Source organism: Scaptodrosophila lebanonensis, unplaced genomic scaffold (genome assembly GCF_003285725.1).
Source record: "Scaptodrosophila lebanonensis strain 11010-0011.00,11010-0021.00 unplaced genomic scaffold, SlebRS2 tig00000098-arrow-pilon, whole genome shotgun sequence".
NCBI lineage: Eukaryota > Metazoa > Arthropoda > Insecta > Diptera > Drosophilidae > Scaptodrosophila > Scaptodrosophila lebanonensis.
In genome coordinates, this window is record NW_022060568.1 from 285,821 (window position 1) to 308,401 (window position 22,581).

General features: G+C 38.1%; 1 protein-coding gene across 1 annotated transcript in view; it reads right to left on the reverse strand.

Annotated features, from left to right (window-relative positions):
- Positions 1–9,663, reverse strand: part of LOC115627721 (microtubule-associated protein futsch) — a 78,192-nt gene extending 68,529 nt beyond the window's left edge. Inside the window, exon 1 of the mRNA XM_030523470.1 lies at positions 9,543–9,663. Coding sequence (XP_030379330.1) covers positions 9,543–9,648 — 106 coding nt within the window. The 5' untranslated portion in view covers positions 9,649–9,663. The remainder of the gene's footprint in view (positions 1–9,542) is intronic.
- Between the last annotated feature and the right edge of the window lie 12,918 nt (positions 9,664–22,581).

Genomic DNA, 22,581 nt, shown 5'->3' on the forward strand with positions numbered 1-22,581 from the left:
ACTATACCTAGTTAAAAGCCGAAAAAGAAGTATCAATCAAAGCCCCGCTTTGCAGATTCTTCAAAGTTTCTGCAGCATTTGTTTTCTCAAGGAATTATATACCACTTCTTGATTATTAATGGTTGAAAACCAATTACCTTCTATTTAACTTAAAACATTAGATCTGTAGGGAATGCTATTAGTTGGATCAAATATTGCATAATACCTTTGAATTTATTTATTTAAAACATTACAGAAACAATTGCTTTTTTAAATTCGATTTTAAAAGTAAGTATTTAACATTTACAAAAAAAAAATTAAAAACCGATTGTAACAGCTGACAGTAACTTACTATAACTGCATTAAGTAGAATTTATAAATAAAATCCAAAACATTTTGGGAACTGTTTGTGAAGATCTTGAGGAACAGGTTGCTGTTTTTTCTTTACTTTACATAAGTTATTTTTCTTCAAAAGCACATTGAACATCCTTTCACTTGGTTAAAAGCGAACCTATCATCAAGAATACGGTATTCAACAATTTCTTTGTAATTGTATGTTTAAATCGAAAGTATTGTGCAGTAAATAAGTTGTAATTAAGGTTATTGTCATACAAGCTAAAGCTCTTTCTTCTATATATTGCGATAACAATAATACATATATTAAAGGGCTAATGGTTAATTTGTAAAAGCTCTTCATTAGAAGAGTTTAAAAGTTAATATAAATTTGATTCAAAGTCATTTAGAATGTTTGATTATTTTTCATACAGGCATTATTTGAAATTAAATAATAAATAGATTATTTAAACTTTAAAAAACCTAAAAGAAGAGTACAAGCTTAGTCAGTTAATTTAATAATAAACATTAAAAAATCAATCAAAATTGGAATCATGAGAGAGCCTAGGAGTGCCGATAAAGTTATATGCTGGCTACTTTCCAACTCGACAAACGTATGTTGAATCGTTAAAGTTTGGTGTTCTCGAGAACAAACAGTGATTAAATTAGTTCGGAATTAAGAATATTTAACAAATTCAATTCCGCATTGCTTAGACGAATTTGAAGCCATTAAAGGCCATGAAAGAGAGGTACAAATGAATAGTTATATAGTCGTTCTTTTCTAATAATTTTATTGTTTAATGTAGAAAAAAGTAAGCTTTGATTAATTGAAAATTGATTTTGAAAGGTAGTTACAAATAATTGACATACAAATTAATATTTCTGTTATCTCGCCCAATCAATAGGGAGAGGTGTGACTATTATCGGCATTATTGTTGGCATTCAGCAGCTCTGGCTCAGGCTAAGAAAAGCTGACAGCTTCAAATGATTAGCTCACATGCATACCTACAGACATACCTACAAACATATCTACACACATACCTACACATATACACACACACACACACAGAGATCCGCAATCGTGCATGCAGTCGGGACAGACAAAAAAGCAGCTTGCAGAAGTTCGTGCCATGCATTCTTGACATTTTGTAGTCAGTTTGTTGCAGTTGCTTTTGAAAATTGAGCTCAACTCCACACCGCAGACACACACACACACACTCTGTCAGCTTGTGTGTGTAATGGTGTATGTCCAAGTCCGTGTTCTGCGCCTGATGTGATGTGCCTGGCAACGAATCAACGAACCGAAGCAGTCGCGAGGCGAGCAACACACAGTCGCTCCTTTCTAAATGGTCACGTAGCAACCCAACAGCAACCCAACACCAGCCCAACAATAGCAATAACAACAGCGATAACAACAATGTTAACAACAGCAACTACAACAACAAATGTGTCGCCACCATTTTTTGGCTTAAACACTCAACATTGTAGTCGAAAGCCTGAAGCCGGCAGCTGTCGCTCCAGCTGGCAGTCAAGTTTAAATTTATGAGAAGCAAGGTGGCCAGCACCTACCTCCCTACCCCTACGCCTGTCCAATGCAATGGCCACCTTCATCAACATCATGATCATCATCATCATCATCAGCATCATCATCATCATTATTATCATCCATGCATCCTCAACCAGCTGGCTAGCTGGCTGGTTTTTTCACCCTTTTTTCAGTTGACCTCCAGGCGACAGTCGCAGCCATAAATAGCAACAAAATCGAAGCGCGCCACGCACTTTGGGGCAACTTTGTCTTTTGTCCCCCCCCCCCCCCCCTCCACCACCACCGCCCATGACAACCCTATTTGTTTGTCCTTTTTTGGCTCTGCTACGCTGTCTTTGTCGTTGTCTTCTTATTCTTGCTCGTGTCGTGTCGCGTCGCGTCGCATTTTCTATTTTATTTGATCGATTTTTGCTTTAACACATTTTCATGCTACTTAAAATAAAAAGAACAAAATGCCACGCCCATCAACGACCTTCTTCCCCTCTTTTCCACCAAGACCTATCTGGCAGTCGTCATAATAACGTTATGTGAATGGAACGTGCCCCTGGCTCATGTTAACCTTGAATAATGCTCTTAATATTGATTTCTTTTTAAGTTAATTAAAAAGCGCAGGCAGCGAATGAAACTCATAAATGAGGCAGCCAGATATGTAGGTGGGGGGTCGTGATGGTTATGGGTGTGGGGGTGCGGGTGGAAGTGGAAGTGGGTGGGGGTGGGGGTGACCCATAGGGTGAGCAGGTGAGCCCGAAATTAGGCTAACAAAAGCGACAAAGTAATTGAGCAAACGTAATTGTCATAATGAAGTGGACGCGCAGTCGATGTTAAAACGCAAGCTGAGGTGCTAAACAAAAAGTATGGGGAACTAAATACCTTAAATACATATATATAGATGACCTTCAAATGGGGGCACGCGCTTCAAATCAAAATGGCAGAATGACAACGAAGTGGAGAGGAAATAAATGATTGCCTTCAGACCTGCTTTAAAAGTTTAGACAGCTCATGGGGCAGATGGAAATGAAGGTTTGCCTCACTCTAAGATCTTTCTCTGTGGCTTCAAATAATTTTTTTTGCAAAATGATGAAGCTTGATGAAGCTTAATGCCAATCCCTTAACATAATTTGATTCGTCAGTTTAGCTTCTTTCTTCAACAACATTATTGGTGGTTCATTTTTCATGACAAATAAAGTCGCTGCCAATTAATAACTAAGAACTAATCTTAAGTGAACTGATTCTAACATTACGCAGCCGTTTAGGGGGAAAAACGTTATCTTCAAAATGTTTTAGAAATCATCTCTGATTCTAAGCAGCAACAATTTAAATAAATATTCTTTTTTTTTGAATCTTTGCTCATAAATTAGAACCATTATCTTTTGTCAAGTAATCGGGTTGGCCCCTACAGTCATCTTATCTCTTGTAGCTATTGTATCTACGCTTGCAAGTCTTACATGTACAGCTAATCTCAATTGTTCTCTCCCCCCTCCCTCCCTCCACCAACCTATTTCCACCGGCTTTTGACCACACCTGGCAATTTTTTTTCGCTATTTTCAGCAGTTTTTTCGCATTTATCGGGCATGTCACAGAATCAATTAAAAAGAGAAAAGGAAAAACTTTTGTTTGCGCAATGTAAGCAGCAGCAGCGAGCGCCGGCAGTCCTAAGCAAATATTGAATTTTCGCGACGTGGCCGAAAAACTAGTGCAAAAACAATTACACGCCATGGACGTCGCCCCTATCTCCTATCCCTCCCCCACCTCCTCCAGCCAATTTCAGAGCTAGCCACGCCTCGAGGCACAACCAAGCCAGTTAACTAAGCGACTAATTTTTGCGCGCACGTGGCAACTTTTTTCATTTCCGGTCGCGATTTTGCGACGGCACAGACAAAGGTCGTTGCTATCCACTACGGCGACTACTGTTCGGCAATTATGCCAGTTGTTGCAATTGTTGTAATTGTTGTAATTGCTGTTGTTGCTGTTGCCACACCCACTATTTGGGTGTCACTGTCTGGCCGGAAGGCAGACGCCGTCTTTCCGCATCCGTCCATTTTTGCCTGTTGACGGCGCGCATAAATCAAATATTTGTTAATAAGCTCACACACACATACACATATACTCACACCCATAGTTACATATTTCGACAAATTGTCTGCTGTGCACAATTTGTGCTGCATACTTGCAGGCGCCACACAGTGGCCTACATTTTAAAGACAAACAGATGACAGGTCCTGGGAACCGAGGGCAACAACTCATGGCCGTACGGAATGTGCATGAATATCAGAAAGAAGTCACTATAATGGATGGGAAGGTATATGAGAGATTATCGGAACTGAAATTAACCAGACGAAAGCGCATCATTTGCTTTCAAAAATCTTTACTTTTCTAAGTAGACGAGAATGCGGGTTTAGCTGGAATTTGAAAAATGCTTTTCTGTGGCAAAATAAAATATGCATGGCCCACTGTGCCGCACTGTGAGCACCGACGGAACCGTGCTCTTGAAAAGGGTAGACGCATGCTATACTCATTCGCATTGCATCGTTTGGTGACATTTCGGGAATTGCTGTTGATTTTTCACATTGCAGTTTCCCTTTGAAAATGTTTGCATTTCTCTGCTGCGGCTGCCGCTCTTATTGTTGTACGCCTATTGTGTGCGCGTGTGTGTGTGTGTGTGTGTGTATGCTGATCGAATTGCTTTTTTAATGAAATCAACACAAAATATAATTACAATTAAAAACAAGCACTGCACCACACACTCGACGTGCATTGTTGTTTGTTTGTTTTCTATCATTTTATTTTCGTTATTACATTGCACTTTTTTTCCACCTCTCCCTCTCTCTCTCTCTCTCTCTCTCAATTGTAATTAAATTGCAGCTATGTGTGTGAAGCACCGCCAGCGCATGTTGCCTACTTTTATGCGCAATTTATTTAAATCCAATTATGTAGAAGTAAAAGAGGGAGAGCGAAAGGGAGTGCGAGAGGGACAGGGGCATGTCAATGCAGTTGTTGTCGGGCATTAAAGCACGTCCAGCTTACATATGTATGTACATGCGAGTATATAGTGGATGTGCCCATTCACAGTCGGGCATACATTGGACAAATTTAATGCATATCTATTTGATTTTACGCTTAATAGACTTATTTAATATTATTTTCATTGCCAATTTTATGTACGTATTGAGCTGCCAGAACGGGAATATGATATACCCTATATATGTATATAGCTATATTTATAAACAACTGTTCTGGACCAAAATTTCAGATTCGATTCGGTTTTTTTTAGATCGTCTTTTTGGTAATTTCAGCCAATCAATGACATCTAATAGGAACGAGTTTTTTTTTTGGTCTTTTTTTCATCGATATTCCATATAATAGTAATTCATTTCATAAACTTAGAAACGTTTTCGAAAGAGATACGTCGAGAAACTTAAATAATTTAACATAGGACACCAAACTTAGTATGTAGAATTATCTCATCGATTATCAGAGCAAGTCTTTTACAAACCATATATAACCTCATTATTTTATATAGCTGTCATAGGATCGGCCGGTTTTTAATGCCTCTCCAAAAACTAAAGCGCCATCAAATTCGATTTTTTTTTTTCTGTTTAATCAAAGCAATGAAGCCGTGCATTCAGATTAGCACCTTAACAATACATTTTTACAAATATAAAATAGCCCAACCTCAAGCACTTACGCGCGAGGATTAATAATCAAATTCGATTAAAGTTATGTTTATTTTAGTTGATTGGCTGTAGCGCCGAAAACGGAAGGTACGGTAAGGTAATGTTCTATTCGATTTTTATATACTCCATATATATGTTATTTTAATAGTTATATAATAGTTAAAACAAGATAAATATAGTCGATTGATTGATATAAGAGCATTTCTTATTAAAACTCTTCTGTCTCTATCGACTTTCTTAGATGGACAAAAGTGTATAACTAAGTCGACTGAGCTCGCTATGCCTGCACCGACATGTCCACCTTGATGATTGCATATCCGATTCCACCGCCAATACGCCCTTTCAGGCCTTCGATGATGAATATAAAATTGAGTTGACGGCATTAAAAGTTATTTTGATACAATTGCTATGTGTTGTAATTTGTATTTTGATATGAAAATTGTAATTATAGTTTCCATGTAACACTTAAGCGGCTTTAATTACGATCAAAAACCAATAAAGTTTTTCATAATTAAACAAATAAATGTATTTTTAATGCATTTTCTCTTCAATTGTCAAATAGTATGTGCCATTTAAAGGACATTTACCACGACATTTAATGCAGATTCAGATTTGAAGTCTGACAAGAAATTATCTCTTCTGTCAAAATGATTAAGAAGGCATATTTATCAATGGCAGAACAGGCCAGAAAAGTTGACTGCATTTTTAGTAGATATTGTAGATAAAGGAAGCGCGTGCTCGATATTTGGATCTGCTCCCAAATATGTCTCACTTATAACTCCCCATTCACCTCAATTGCTTGCAGGCACTCCTCAGAAGAAAGCATTTGCCGATAAAAGTAATAGCAGATACTGATGGATATCCCTGTTGAAAGTATTATAAGTTCTAAAGGAGACTAGAAAAAAGGGTGGTTACTATTGTCTACCTATAAGCAAACATTATTAATTTCGAACAACAATTAAACTATCAATCGGCAAAGCTAGCGATCCAACCAACCTGCTCCTTCTATGCCTCGTTCTATTGATTGAATCAATGGAATGCTGACAATCTCCACTTCAATCATTTTCAATCTGGCATGATTAGCTGTAAGTGCTTGTCCTTGTCCTTGCCTTTCTTCATCTATGTCCATCTATCTGTTTGCCTTGTCCACAGATCGAAATTAACCAGCCTTGACTTGACATAAAGGCCGTGTCTGTCGCAATTCTTTGGCCAACGACAACAACAACAACAACAACAGTAAGGGGCAGCCTTAAGCTTTAAATAAACTGTACGCTTCTTAATTGCTGGGCAACTCAAAATTAATATATATATATATATATATATATATAGTATAGTATGTAGGTATGTGTGGAAGGGAAAAACTGTGTATTCATTAATTGTATGCACTTTGAATAATTACGAGGCGTTGTGAGCTGTAAAAACAGTGAAAAAATTGTAAACTGTGTCAGCATTCTGCTCAATGCCAAGTGAAAATGAGTAAGTAAGTGACTGGGCGGCGGAAAATGGAAAATTGAAAACGAGAAATATACAAACATATACCCATACTATACGACTATAAGTCGAAGAAGGAAAGCCAACTAGCGAGCCAAGCCAAACCAAACCACAATGGAAAATGTGGCACATAGCTAGAATTGGCAGCATTATGACTAAGTGGTTGCCCGAGTTGCCTCAGTAACGCCAACTAATTGGACAGACTATGATAAAGAAGAAGAAGAAGAAGCAGCAGCAGTAGCAGTAGCAGTAGCAACGGCATTAGAAGCAAAGAAGGGGTTAAGGAGTGACGAAGAAGGCACAACGCTTCGACCAGACACGTCAACGCCAACTAAGTGTGAAAATGAGCGTCCAAGTGGGTGGATTGTTAGATTGCTGAATTGCTGGATTGCTGACTGATGGCTTGCCTTCAATTTTACTCGATTGGCCAGCACTGACCGTCGCCGGTTTGGGCACGCGACGCAATTTACTCGACCATATAGCATTCGCCGCAACAATCACAACATTAACAGCAGCAACAACAATATGCATTACCAATATTTTTTATTTTGCGGCTTACTATAACTGGCTGCTTTGGCGGCCAACGCTAATTTGCATACGAAGATTGCCGGCGTGCAACTTTCTAACACGAAATTTATGCTGATTAGGGAAACGCTCGACTGCGCCTCCCTCTGCCTCTGCCTCTGTCCCTGCCTGCGTGTCCCTCTGTCCGTCTGTCTGTTTGACTGTTGCCTTTCATCAAAGGTATGCCAAATCAAATTTTTATTTCAATTGGCGGCGGCTCATGAATTTTTGACACACACCCGCCGCTTCCACACACGTCCGCATTAGAGCTGCTGCTTGCTGCTCGGTTTAATATCAATTTGGTCTGCCGCCTAAAAGCGGGCTGCAAAAAAATAGAGCAAGAGAGAGAGAGACAGAGTCAACAACTGGGCGGCATAGCCGAATTAGGATAACCTATCCCCAGCAATAGCATTAGTTCTGTAGCTCCAAAATAGACAGTTTTTAATGAGTCAGTTGCAATGAGTTTTATTTTAAGCAGAAACTTATGGCAAAATATCATTTAAAAAGAAACTGTAAATTGTTTGATAAACTCACCAACAAACGTAAAAATGGGCTTCGAATTCGATCAAATTATGTGGAATCGAGAATTGGAAACATCTTTTATAGAATCTACTATTTCATTAGGCTTCTACTAGCCATTTCTAGATTCTATAAAACAATATAAAATATGAATATGTACATTTATTAAAATATTAAATATTATATTAATATTAAAATATGAATACATTTATTTGTTTCATCGAGGTTGTCGCAAAGTTTTCGTGGTAAAAAAAAAAACAATACAATAGAAAACTTAAACTAAATACAACTAAAGAATAAAAAAGTCCAAAGAAATTACAAAAATCGGTTAATTCAGTTTAAATTTCATTAAAACATTTGGCATAATACATATATAAGGAGAAACAAACAGGTATCCTTGTTTTTAATATCAATTAACCTAGATAGCTCTTGTGTTAAGTTGAAAATTCTACCTATAAGTTCGTTTTCAAAATCAAAATAGGTAATTATAGACCGGTTCATATTGTGGGTCATTAACTTTAAACACGAAATCGTTGGAAACCCACTTGAGATGTCAAACTCAGGTAGGAAAAGTATTTTAAAATATTAAATACAGGACGACAAGAGATAATATAATTTGTTTTTATTTTTTATTATTATAAATTGGAATTTTTTAATTTTTATGCAGACGCGTGTGTGTGCTTGCTTACATTATCTTGCATCTAAAACATAGCTGGAATAATGCATTATACTGTCGTCATAAATACTTATAATCCAGAATGTTCAGTGTTACCAGCATTTTAAAGACATTACCACTTTCATAAATCAAATGACACTGATTATTGTATAAATATAGTAAGAATTAGAATAGATTTGAAATTATTTATTTACAAGTATTTCATATGTTGGATAAGAGTGATAACCTTTATACAGGGTGCGCCATCTTTTATGTCGGTATGTAAATATTGAATAACTTTGTCATTAGTGAACCGATTGACTTGAGTAGACCAGTGTTGAAAACCTCAGTTCAAGAAATTGTACAGAACCAAATTTAAAAAAAATATCTCATACTTGAAAATCGGTTGTTTATTTTCAAAGATATTCAATGTTTACATACCGACATAAAAGATGGCGCACCCTGTACTTATAGCGCGATATTCCGAGATATCAAACGTATGTTCAGGCAAAACGTAGCATCTCTTATCTCTTATATTCCCGCAGATTAAGACGTTCATACGCACAAACAGACAGAGAGAAGATGGTATGTTACCTACGATTTTACAAAGCGTATATGCCCCTCTCTATGTTTAAATTGGGAGCATCAGAGAAGCAAAAAGTATGTTGCGTGGGCTATCAAAATGTTTATGCCCGGCACGTAGCCGGCGGCACGTCTTTGATGTCTTAAGCTATGAATGGGGATTTTTTTTTGTGTTTTTTTGTAATGCTTGGTCACTTACCCTTCAGCAAGTGCTGCAAGATGTTGTCCTTATGCTCCTCAGAGTGCGGCTCGCCAAGCACAATCAGCAGATAGCAGCCGGTCAGTGGACTGGGCGGTCCAACCATGCCACCAGCTAGACTCGAGGGGCCACCACCATCCGAACAGGCCGTGTCCAGTGGTGCACGCCCGCCAATTTCCGATGGCGGCAACGAGCTGGCACCCGCATCGGTGGCCGCATCATCGCCTGCATCCTGACCAGCATTGCCACTACCATTGCCTGTAGCGACGCCAGCAGCATCGGCAGCAGCATCCACTGCTGCTGCTTCAACTGGAGCGTCGCCGTTGGCAATGCCATTGGTGGCACCACTGACGGTAGCGGCGGCAGCGCCGGCAGCGCCACCGACGGCGGTTGCAGCAATGACCGTGTCCGTGGCCGTGGATGAAGGACCACCGTCTCCATTGCCATTGCCTTTACCGTTACCATTGCCATTACCGTTGCCATTGGCCGTGCCATTGGACTCTTGAGTCGCTGCCATGGCACCTGAAGTGGTGGCTGAGGCGTTGCCTTCACTGCTCGTTGTTGTAGTAGTAGTTGTTGTTATAGTTGTTGCTTTTGGCTGATCTCCCATCACAGTTGTTGGCGTTGGTGTTGCTGCTGCTGCTGCTGCTGCTTTGGCTGCTGCTGCTGCTTTGGCTGCTGCTGCTACCGTTCTTGTAGATTTCTCTTTTCTTTTTTGTTGTTTTTTTTTGTTTTGTTTGTCACAATCACAAGTTGGTTGGAGGAAAAAAAATTGATTTGCCGTTACACTTGAAAAAAAGTAACTGTTTTTCTTGGCTTGCCTTTGCGCTTTCGCTATTTTTGTAGAGTTTTAGAAACTCTACACAAACTCAGTGGATCGCACTCTCTCTCGCTCTCGCTCTCTCTCACTCTCACTATGCACTTCTCCTGACGCTTAGCTGGCGCAAATTTCTTGGAAATTCGCGTAGAAACGTCTACTCAGTCTTTTCTTCTATCGCTGCTTCTGCTTCTGCTTCTTCTACTACTGCTGCTGATGCTGTTGTTGCTGCTTGCGTCACTGTTGCGTCGCTGCTGCCGCAGTTTTTGCTTGCAACCTCTCAGTTGCTGCGTTGCTGCTTCACAACACACGCGTTGCAGTTGTTCTTGTTCTTGCAGTTGTTGTTGTACTTTTTGTTAATTTGCCGCAAATTTGCCGCCGTTGTTAAATTTTTTTCATCTGTCTCTCAAATTGTTTGTTTTTGTTCGCATTAATTTATAATTGTTTAATTAAATATTTTTGTTTTGTTTGTGGTTGGTTGTTTTTTTGTTTTGTTGTTGTCTTTTGTTGTTGTTGTGCACACTTTGAAGCTGTGGTAATAGGTTTTCTGTTCTTATTAAAATTTAAATTATTTATTTTAATTTTTGCTGAAAGGTTTTTATGCGTTTTGCGCTGTGTTTTTGTTTTCGAGAAAATTTTGCGGCAATTGGCGTGTGTTTTAATTTATTTGTCTTTTGTTTTGCTTTTTTTATAATATATAATTATTTATTAAATATATGTAGATATATTTTTTTTTAGTTTGCTGTAGACTTGGACTAGCTTTTACTTTTAGCGATGTTTTGTGGGTGTCTTTTGGTTTTGTTTTCTTTTGTTTTTTCTTTTAATTTATGCTTTAGCTGTAATTAGTTTAATAATAATTGTCTTTGTTTTTCTTTCTTTGTCTAAATTTCAGAAAATGTCTTTGGTTTTTCGTATGAGTTGCGTCTGATTTTTATTTAGTTTTTTTTTCCTTTTAATGTTTTTGTGACTCGTTTAGATTATATCTTTGGAAATGGTTTTATAAATCTCAAGATCTGCAAAGGAAAAGAAGTTAAAAAGAGCAATATTAGCGTTAATTTTTAAAGAGTGATTCGGGGATTTTTAAAAAGAATATAAAAAATTTTATTATAATTTGATATTCTTTATGAAACAAAATAACAGACTTATTTGGGAGTAGTAACAAAATTTTATCATTAAAATCTTTAAAAATCTTTTGGATCTTTAAGGCTAACTTTTAAACAATTACCCGACCCTATTGCATCCTATTTTAATGAAACTTCAGGAACTTCCAGATTTTTTCTGATGTCTCCATAAACAAATAAAGCTATTGTACTAAGAGAGATTTGTACACCAATCGATGCTTTGGCAGTTTCATAAAAAATTATGCTATATATGGTTTTAAAAAACTGTTTTTACATATCGATAAGACAACTATATTTAAGTCGCTTATCCAATACACGAAACACCACAGATTACGAATATCTTGAAGTGATTTTTGGTGATTGCCAAATTATATCGTTTAAGCTATTCTGTGAAGATCTCTTAGCTGAGGCAATGCAAATCCAATAAGTTAAGGAACATTTCCATAAAATAAAGTGACTATATCTAGGGTTAGTGTACAAACTCTGAAGTGGCATTTGTCAACGAATTGCTAAACTCTCTTTTGATAGTTTGACGGGATCATCCAGGGCGACCACGTCATAGAAATGGCTTCCATTTGGAACCGATCCTTGTTAGCTCACCCACTCATCAAGCGTTGTTTCGTCGTTTCCCGACAAACCTGGCAGCCCTAGCAGCCCTAGCCGCCCTTTTACAGCTGCAAAGTCGTGAGCTATAAAAAGGCCGTCTCTGCCGAGACAGACGCGTATATAAATGCATTGAACTTTGCCCGTTGCTGAAATAGAACAACAACAAATTGCACACTCCGCACACACACATACATACAGATACAATCGTACACCCGGCCCTACAACGCCCCAAGAAGATGTCGTCATCGCGGCAGGGCGAGTACCATGGCAACAACAACAATAACACCAACAACCGAGTCTACATCCATGGCGACAGCAACGACGCCGACACCGACGCTGACGCCGATGACGATGACGACGTCATCATCAGGCCCAGACCTAGGAACAGGCCCGGCGCGGCCCGGCCCAGGCCCAACGTCGTCGCCGCTTGCATGCAGAAACTATAAAAAGCAGCGCACAACTCCTTTGATACATATGTACATACATACATATATATTGTTTTATTTTTTCCTTTCATTTTTTTTGTCGCCCTTTTTGTAGTAATCCTTCAATGTGCCCGACTCTTGTGGTTGCTGCTTTGCTGCATTGAGCGACGTGGTCGCGTGCCCAAGTCTTTATACCCGTTCCCATCCCCATCCCCCCTGTACGGCCCCAATGCCCTCCCCTGTAGTTCTAGCCCATGCCATGCCCATGCCTTGGGGGTTCACTGCATGGTGGCAGTTTCTTTTGTCCCTTTTTTGCCGGCCCGATGATTCACCATAACTTTATATGCAACCATATACGCGGCCATATCTAGATAACTACATACAAGTATATAAATAAGTATGTACATACTTATAAGTATTTGTACAGTTGCAACTGGAATTGCGCGAATTAGACAATTAAAAAACAATTATGGAAATTGACTCGAATTGAAAAAGTCTATTTAAGCAATGAGAGAGTCAGATTAAAGTTGTCATGGTCAGACATGCAAATAATTTGTACACTAATTTGTCGAACATCATTAAAATGTTATTTCCATAAAGACCAATAGGATTTGCATGCATAAATGCAGTTTTCTAACAGATAAAAATACTTTCGCATTTACTTTTCATAGGCTATTTGAAAATAGCATAAATTGTGGAAAAATTATTTGCATGTGTGACCACCACACCTTCGTGATTACTCAGCTATGATTTCGTAGCTTCCGCTTTATTGTCTGCTCCCATTTCTTTTTCCGCTTGTAGCCAAATGCCTGGTGAATTTCTTAGGAATTATCCTTAGGTAAATATCTAATTACTTGGCCTATGTACCAGTAGCTAGTGCATGTGAAATAAAGAAAACCCCACATGCAGCTCCAATTGCTTCTACCAATATTAACCTCTTCATATGGTTTAAAATAAGTCATCTATTTACCTCACTAAAGAGTCAAAATGTTCCAAGCCAATAGAATAAGCACCTGACGAGCCTAAAAAAAAACCATTTGAATGAAGTACTTCTTGATAATGGGAAAAATGAACGCTAGATTTCAGAGTAGATATTAAACGAGCTCATTTATTCGAAGTCCCACTGTACTATATCCTATATGGATAACTGCAGTTGACAGATGAATGTCGGCAGTGCCGCCAAACTGCATTTTCAACCGCCGTGGCCTGCGTTTAACCAACAACAACAGCCACAACAAAAAACCGAACCAAAAAAGAAATATAGAATGCGGAAAAAGGGAAAATCTTAATCAAATTTACATCCTCCAGCACTCGCTATATCTTCTGGGTCTCTGTTTCCGTCGCCATCGCCGTCTCTGCCTTCGGCATCGGCCTCAGGCTCGGTGTCGTTGTCGGTGTCGGTGCGTGATTTTGATTGATGAGTTTTGCTATTTTTGGGAGGCGCATGTAGCGCCGACGGCAGCCATGGAGCCAACAACTACAACCACTGCAACAACAAAGTGCAAAACACAAAACACGAAGTAATCATAAATAGCAAGTGCGTGTGCACACACATTTGAACGTGTTTGCATATGTAATGGGCGTTAGTTTCTTTTTCATTGCTGCCGCAGCTGTTGCGTACTTTTAAAGTCAAGAGCACTTCGAGGACTCGAGGACTGTCTTATGAATTGCATTTTGCTTGTTTGAGAAGCATTTAGAAGCCGTTTAGTTTGTTTGTATTACAATTTTCTTAACAGGATTTTCGCAGCCCATGATGATGGAGGCCAACAAACATCAGTCGCCAAACATCAGTCATCCGACACGTTGGTTATGCTTGGATAACACAACTATTCAGTTTTGGAAATAGTCCAGTTTAAGACATGTAACTCTATTTTTGCTCATCTTCTCACACGAGTATATGGTCTATGAGGGTCACCAAACATCACGCGTCAAACAGCAGTCTTTTGAATCGAATTTTATGTGTGGCCAAATGTTTCATTTGAGAAGCATTTTAGAGGAATTCTTAATTTCTCTTTACGAGACTTGTAACTTTTTATTCCGATATTTTCCCATAGAGATGATGGGAGTCCCCAAATATTAATCGTCAAACAGCAATCTTTTGAATAGAATTGTGTGTGTGTGGGTGGATGCACAAATGTTTCGTTTTGGAAGCAATTCAGTTTTTATGCTACTTTCCCAGGCATGTAGCTCTACATTTTATTTCAATCAAACAGTTTGTTTTGTACCTTATTTTCGCATATTTTCAAACAACGCCGAATTGAACTTAGAGAGGGGTCACCAAATATCGCCTTCAGGGAACTCTTTTTATACTTACAGCTCTGACACAGAATTATACTTCTAGTGCTGTATTAGTCTGAAGAGGTCGAAAGTATCGGCTAAATAACTGGTGTGTGGCATTCTTCTAATCTCACTCTGCTCAGCACCGACTAGGTGCCTTTAAGATACATTTTCTATAAAAACTGGCATAGAAACCTTTTAAATGATAACTTCATAAAAGTTTGATTGTTACGATAGTAAAATATTACTTTTCAAAGTCTATATCTATGAAAATATAGAACAACATGCTGAATCCACAGAAAAGATTTTTCATTTGCAAAATGCTGTTAACTTCTTAAACTCTTGTCAAATGTTCTTTGTAAGCTCCCCGCAATAGGATTTTGGGGCAATATTTAAAGTCATTTTATGCATTTTTGATATAATTGGTTGAAAAGTAAATTTACAAATTATATTAAATATTTACTAATCATTTGTTGACACTAGAAGGACACTCCAGCTAATGTAATGATTTCTCTACACCTATACAAGTATGTATGCAGTGTAATTAAATAATTTTTTTTTTTTTGTCAAATTAGAAAACAAAAGTCTGAAAAAGACCTTTTGTGCCAACTTTAAGTGTTTGTCATTTTAATCATAATTTTTTTAAGGAAAAAAACTTTTGAGCGTATTTATGATACTTAAAATTAATGTAAAATTACATTTAAGTAGTTTTTTTAACTTTACCAGAATTTTACAAATTTAAAATACAAATTTAGCATAGCTCGAAGAATAATCAACTCCTGTATGTCCAACGCCTTAACTTTAAGTAATTTCTCATTTTTGTAAACTATATGTATATACAAGTATGTATATGCACCTTTAGTGGTTAATCTCACTGGACAAACTATTCAGTATATCTATGATTCGGTTCAGATGTATAGAACATCACATGAAAATAGGCAATTTCATCAACATTTCAGAAATGGTTTTTGAAATCCCTTCCTGTCATTACCCTCAGAATAATTGTATGTATGAAAAACTACTTTATTGAAATGCTGCTCGTACTGAAAGAACTATTGGATATTATATCCTTGTTCTAAAAGTTAAAACAAAAACTATTTTCAAAGCATTTATACCTTTTGATGGAAAAAAATAAACCTGATACAGCATTACAATTTAAACAAATTTATAAAATATCAATTTTGAGGACATTATTCCAACGACGAAAAGCACCAAAAAGTATTTTTTTAAATAGTTACACACTTCATTTTGGGAAAAAAAAAATAAAACTAATAGAATATTTTGTAAATTTAATAATTAATAATTTATTTTTACTTCCCTACCGATATTATATTATATTATTGTTTCAAGAAATCTATTGCACTGCCCTATCTATGAGATGCTTTATTTGGATTTTAAGTGCAATTCGATACGGAGTTCGGGGCTAGGATTTCATATAATGGTGTTAAGGTTTGTGGTTTGAGAATGTCAAAGCTACAAAGCTGATCGTAATGACTATATAACTATTACGATTTTTTTCACACTTATTTTAACAGCCGAAGTCCACGATCCTTATACAAGATGCCGGAACCATTTGAAAACTTGAAAGCTCTAAATATTTTGGAGTATTAAGGTATCAATTACTCTATAATTGTAATAAACTACCGAAACTTGTGGGCCCCTTACTAATCTGGTTGTTGGGACAAATGTTGCCATATAACTATTACAACCGTGTTCAATCTTATTGCAGCAGACAAAGCCCTGGATCCTTGTACGAGTTGCAGGATCGATGCAAGGAACCATTTGAAAAGTTTTAAGTTTTAATTATAGAGGCGGCGCCATCGTCGCGTTACTTGGCAAGCAAACTTCAACTGCGCAAAGGAAGTTGCGGAATCAATAGGTCACACACACACATACACACACTTATACACACATACACATAGTGGGGGGAAGGTGAGGAGCCAAAAAAGGACACGCGAAATGCAAACACGTGTTGTAGTTGTCACTGTCGTTCGTTTTGAGGAGGCCGTTAAAGTTGCTGCGAAATTGGATACGAAGACGACGACGGCGGCGACGACAATAATGACGACGCCACAACGGCGGCAGGCTGACAACAACAAAAACAACTATTTGATATATGATATCACTTAGTTTGGCAACCGCAGGAAGCGGCCAATGAAGCCAAAAAAAATTTAAAAAAAAACCAACACCAGTTAAAAAAAATTTAAAACCATTTACGCATATTTTGAAACAATTCTGTGTCTCTCATTTTTGATTTTGTAAATAATGTTTGCCAATGTTGTTCCATTTAACAATTTATCTTCATTTTGTAGTTTTCAGCACTTATATTTGGGACTGCTCAAATACCAATGAATAATCCCAACAACAAAAAGGTTTCAAAAAAAAACTTCTCCTTGCTTAACTGTTCTTCAATTACTTTTGCTGCTGCTGCTGTTTCAGCTCTTCGCTTTGTGACTTCTTCTTCGTTTGTTGTATTTTGTGTGTTTTTCGTTTGCTGCAAACGTTTTGAAAGCTCGACGACGACTGAATCTCTGGCCGGAAAAACTCGCAGCACGAAGCGGCAGCAGCAGCAGTAGAAGCAGCGGCAGCATTGGCAGCCGCGACTGCACGACGCCGGCGTTGCTTTGCTTCGCCTCAACTCACCCTCACCGGCCCGTGCCGACCCCCCTCGGCCCACATCGCTCGGCTGCACGACAACTCCATCCATCGGCTGGCCAAAATGTTGGCGTGCATTGGAAAACTTTCCACACCATCTAGAGTTTCCAGTCTAAAGTGGCTGCCTGAGCTTTTCACAACGGCTGTTTCTTTTTGTTGTTGTTGTTTGGCCGGCCGCCTGACCGCCCTTCTCACACACAGCCAAACAGCTGGCTTAGGAATAAAGAGGACCGCCCTCGTCCACTGCACAACCGCCTGCCCCCTGCTTCGACCAATGCGCTCCCATGCTCACTCGTTCGTTTTGTTTGTTCGTTCGTTCGTTTGTCCGTTTGGACTTCCAGTTCGATTCAGTTCCGTTCAGTTCAGTGCGGTTCGTTTCCTTTCGTTTCATTTTGTCGCAACACATCGCGTTTCGTCACATCACATCGTTTCGTCGCCGTTTTTGGGCCTGGCGCCAGGCTTGCCACTTCGTCAATCTATCACTTTGTCCTGCCGCCTGCGGCCGCCGGTCGTTGCAATTTCGCCAGTCATCGTCATCGGTTCCCCGGGTGGCGGCAATTTTCAAAACTTAGCCGGAACAACCATTTTGACACTTTGACATTTGAGCCCCCACAACTATTTCCTAACTCTGCATGACTCCACAAACAGCGCAATTTTCCTTGGGTCTTACGTCTTATTGCCAGTTTCCTTTTCCCCCAGACAGGCCCCGAATTAATCTACCTATCGGCCTAATATGTGATATTTTAATTAAATTACAACTGGTAATTCGACATTTAACGATCTGATACAGAAATGACCATGCACTTAACTGAAATCAGCAAATGGATAAAAGTTATATGCTAACAGATGTATTTGTGGAAATAGAAACAAAATATATGCCCTTGTTTACCCTTATGGCCTATTTAAAACAGAAGTAGGCCAAACTATTTCCATTGCTTGCAGAAAATACTCTTTCGATAGAGTTAATACGTTTCTGAAACAAAATTTGATCTACATATACAACACTACAATACAATTAGCCACAAAATACATACAAAATGAGCCGACTTTTATGTTATTTTGAAATTGGAACATTTAGTATGTTGTATGCTCATAACGCATTCAACTGACATTTACAGAGGAGAAGCTGAGCTTAAATACTATGCTATGCTTCATTTTTACATTTATGTATGCATAAGTTACGCTACTATTAAATAGCAGTTTTCCAATTAGTCTGGTAGCTTTTTCCGATCAATCAGACCTTTGAACTCTTTAGTGAAGTGCTGCCAACTTATCCACAAAATCTCACAAAAAGAACATATGGAAACGAAACACAATTAATCTACTGGTTAACTAACAACGACTTTGACAGGAAAGCAGGGCTAACTCTTTTCCACATTACATTTCCCCGTTGTTATTCAGTTTTAAAGGTCTTTTCAATGTTAATAAAACACCAGAATGGCGATTTGTGCAATTTTTACAATAAATAACTCAACTATTCAAAAGTAATCCAAAGGAGCTTGACTACCACTTCTCAATGACCTCTAAAGGTCTGGACAGACAAGAAAATAAAAGAACCCTATGAAGATTTCCATTTCGATAACTTCTTGTAAAACAAAATCAATTTAAATGCATATTATTTGCCTCTCTGACTGCAGCTTTAGCATTCCCAACAATTAAAATTTCGGTCTGATTTGTTAAAACAAAAAATTTAAACATGTTCGGCAAAAAGTGAATTCTTTTTATCAATAGATCAAAAGGCATTATTATACATGGTGAGCTTAAAAGAGACAAATATTTTAAGAAATTTACGCAGGGAGGAAGCTCTTAGGAATGCACATAACAGTGTGCGACTTAAAATTACTAGCAATGATCGAGTTCATAGAATCTGGTACAGTAGAACTTTATTATCTATTTCAATCAAATTACTGACAACTAAAATATACGAAATAGAAGGTACAAGAATTACTGATCGTTATCTTGTTCCTATTAGTTATTATTTCATGAACAAATTAAATAAAATCGTGTTCGCAATTTGTAATTAAAATTTCATCAGCTCGATGGAAAATCTATCGCTAATCTAAAAAGTTTTATTAAATTAAATTTATTGTATTTATATTAAATATTTACAGTTTCACGCATCCAGCGCGTCTTGCGGCCAGCTATAGTTGTGGTTTTTTTTTTTGTTGTTTTTTGTTTTATTTTGTTTAGTTGTTGCTGTTTGTTGTTTTCGGCTTTGCGCCGGTCCTCAATGAGATAGCTAAGCGGGCCTGAGCTGCAATGGCGTGTTTAACTGCACGAGACACTCAAGACAACTGAGGAGCAGACAACGTGGCGGCTGGCAGAGCTAACGTACCATCGCTGGCTCGGCTGCAACGGAGCTGTCGGCTCTGGCCGACTGGAATGCCGAAGATGCAGCTGTTGTGAGCCGAGTGGGCAATGCTAATGAAATTACGCAACTTCCAAGCAGTGCCACCGGTAACTGGAAGTATCGAAAGCTCCATCTGGACATCTGGTGCGATCAGGTCTGCCGAGTGGGGAGACTGAAGGCGACTGAAGCAGTGGCACCAGGCCCGAAAATCCAGAGCATAGGGAAATTTCTTTGGTATATCTTATACATGTGTTTGTCCAGTAAACAGTAAAGGGCGCGATCATGGCGCTTCGGATTAAATGGCAACAAGCAAATATGTTAGTTGTAGTTGTATTGTCCCAAATTTCTGATTTATTTTATACATAAATGCAAATTGTTTAACTATTTAAGTTCAATAGAAAGCCATTGAAGATCTTAGTTGCCGGCATTTCCAAAAGCGCACGCATACACACACCCATAAGTAGCCTTCCATCGTGCGAATAAAAAACATCGCCAACAGCTATTCAGATTAAGCAGCACTGGAGAGTAACGGTAACACCGAACATCTGATTTTGCAAACACACTACAAGAACAACAAGAGCTGCGAAACAGCTGCCAAAGGGAAGAGTAAAGTAAATATTGATTTTGCAGACGCCGCTGTTGGGCGCCGGCTGTATGCCCAAAAACAGCTGTGCGCGCTCTCCGAGTCGCCTGTCTCAATGTGTCGCCTCTGTGAATGTGCGCGTGCCTATGTGTGTGTGTGTGTGTGTGTGTGTGTATTGGTGTTGTAACTTTAACGCTCAGCTGTGCTGAGACTAACGGCCAACCGCGGCAAACATGTGCTGTAATGTTCGATTTTTCCAAAAACTACACATCGAACGAAAATAAAGTTAGTTATAGCGTAGAGCACTGAATAATCCAGATGTAATGCAGACTTTAATTACAAAATAAAACATGTTCATTAATTAAAATTTTAAGGTAAGGGTTGAAAATAATAAATGAAAGTACATTAAAATGTTTGCATTGTATTTTTTCTAGCCGGTCATTGATCCGCAATTATTGATTGGATTACATTTTAAGCCGACCTATGAGGGCTTTTTGCGAAACAAAACTTAACAGCTTAAGAAACTTTTGGAAAATAAGACAAGAATAGGAATACTTGAGTGGAACGGGCCCAACCCTTAAGAATTTATCATTCACTATGAATTTGGATGAAAGACAGTTCCACGCGTGTGTGGTGTGGGGGCTGCTGAGGGGGAAAACACAAACTCGATCAGCTTAGAGCTCAAGGGAATATACTTGTATATATAAATAAAAATTCCCTACATATTTTCTGGATCTAAGTAACAGGCGGTAGTTCTATCTGAAGACCTTCTTTAGGCAGTATAGCTGGCAGGCCGATTAAAAGGCGAGATTTCTTTAAGATCTCACCACAACACTATAATCTGAAGTTTCATCAAAATAGGTGCACCATATCATAAGACGATTGTTGTAGCTAGACCTTTTTTACAATATTGAATATACGGTTAAAAACCGTATAAATATTATATATTATATAAATATACAAATATTGTATTGTAAAATTGAAAGGCTTCTTTGCAGCAACTTACCCGGTTGTATAGATTTTCATAATACGATTCCTAATATATTTATAATTGTTTGAGTATTTGAATAAACATTCATTTATTTTGGAAATTTTTATTTGTTTAAAGTATGTGTAAATTTCTTTAATTTGTCTTTATATTGATGTTGTCTTTTATCAAACTTGTCAAACTTTGCACTCTGGATGGATCGTTTTTGGGTTTATTTACCTTATCTGTGTGCTAGAGTGGTTTTGTAATTATATTACTTTGGCGCTGTGTGTAATATTGTATTGATATTGTAATTAAGCTTAACACAAAATGGACATTTCTGTTTATTATCAGACGTTGCATGTAGACTTAAAAAAAGCACAATATATTTGCTTGTCTAATTATAGAAATTATCGCAGTCTTGCAAAAAGCACAAACCTATTTGTATGCATACATATATGATGGACTATAGAAGCATAGTATTATTTATGAGTTATTGGAGTTTGGTTTTTGTTTTCAGCAATTATTCGATTAATGCACAATATTTTGTTGTTGTTTTGTTTTTCTTTAATGTAGTTAGGAAGTTTTCAACGCAGTGCTATTTCTTTTTGTTTTTTAAAACTAACTGAAGCAACAATTTCTGATCGTATTTTCTAGTGAACTTTTAGGCGCTGCTGCTCCGTTGTTGTTGTTGTTGTTGCTGTACTTCTATGCTGCTTAACGTGCGAACTTAAAGTATTTTGTTGTTATTTCTCGAGTTCTTGCTTTGGTTGTGTGAAACCGAAATAAACTTTAGACGGATATTGATTTTTTTCCTCTATGCTGCTGCTGCTGCTTCTGTTGTTGCTGTTGTTGTTGCTGTTGTTGTTGCTGCCTGTGTTCGCAGGTGTTGCCAGTTAATTGATTGATTGATTCATTGATTGCTTAATTGATTGCGATGCACTCCTTCACTCAAAGCAGCTGCCAACTGTTTAATCGCAGTACAAAATTAATAGTTTTGCATATGTTTCCATGTATTTATGTGCGTGTGTGCGTGTGTGTGTGTGTACGGGTGTGTATGTGTGTGGTGCTGGTGTGTGTGTGTGTGTGCCCTCAATTTTGGCGTCGCAGCAGCGACGTCTCCAATGGGCAGCAGCCTCAGCCAAATTGTAAAGCGATTTAAGCGCTGATCCAAAACTCTTTTGGCAATTGCACAATCTTTTCTTTTTGCTGCGTTCGTACAGCTACTACAAGTAGCT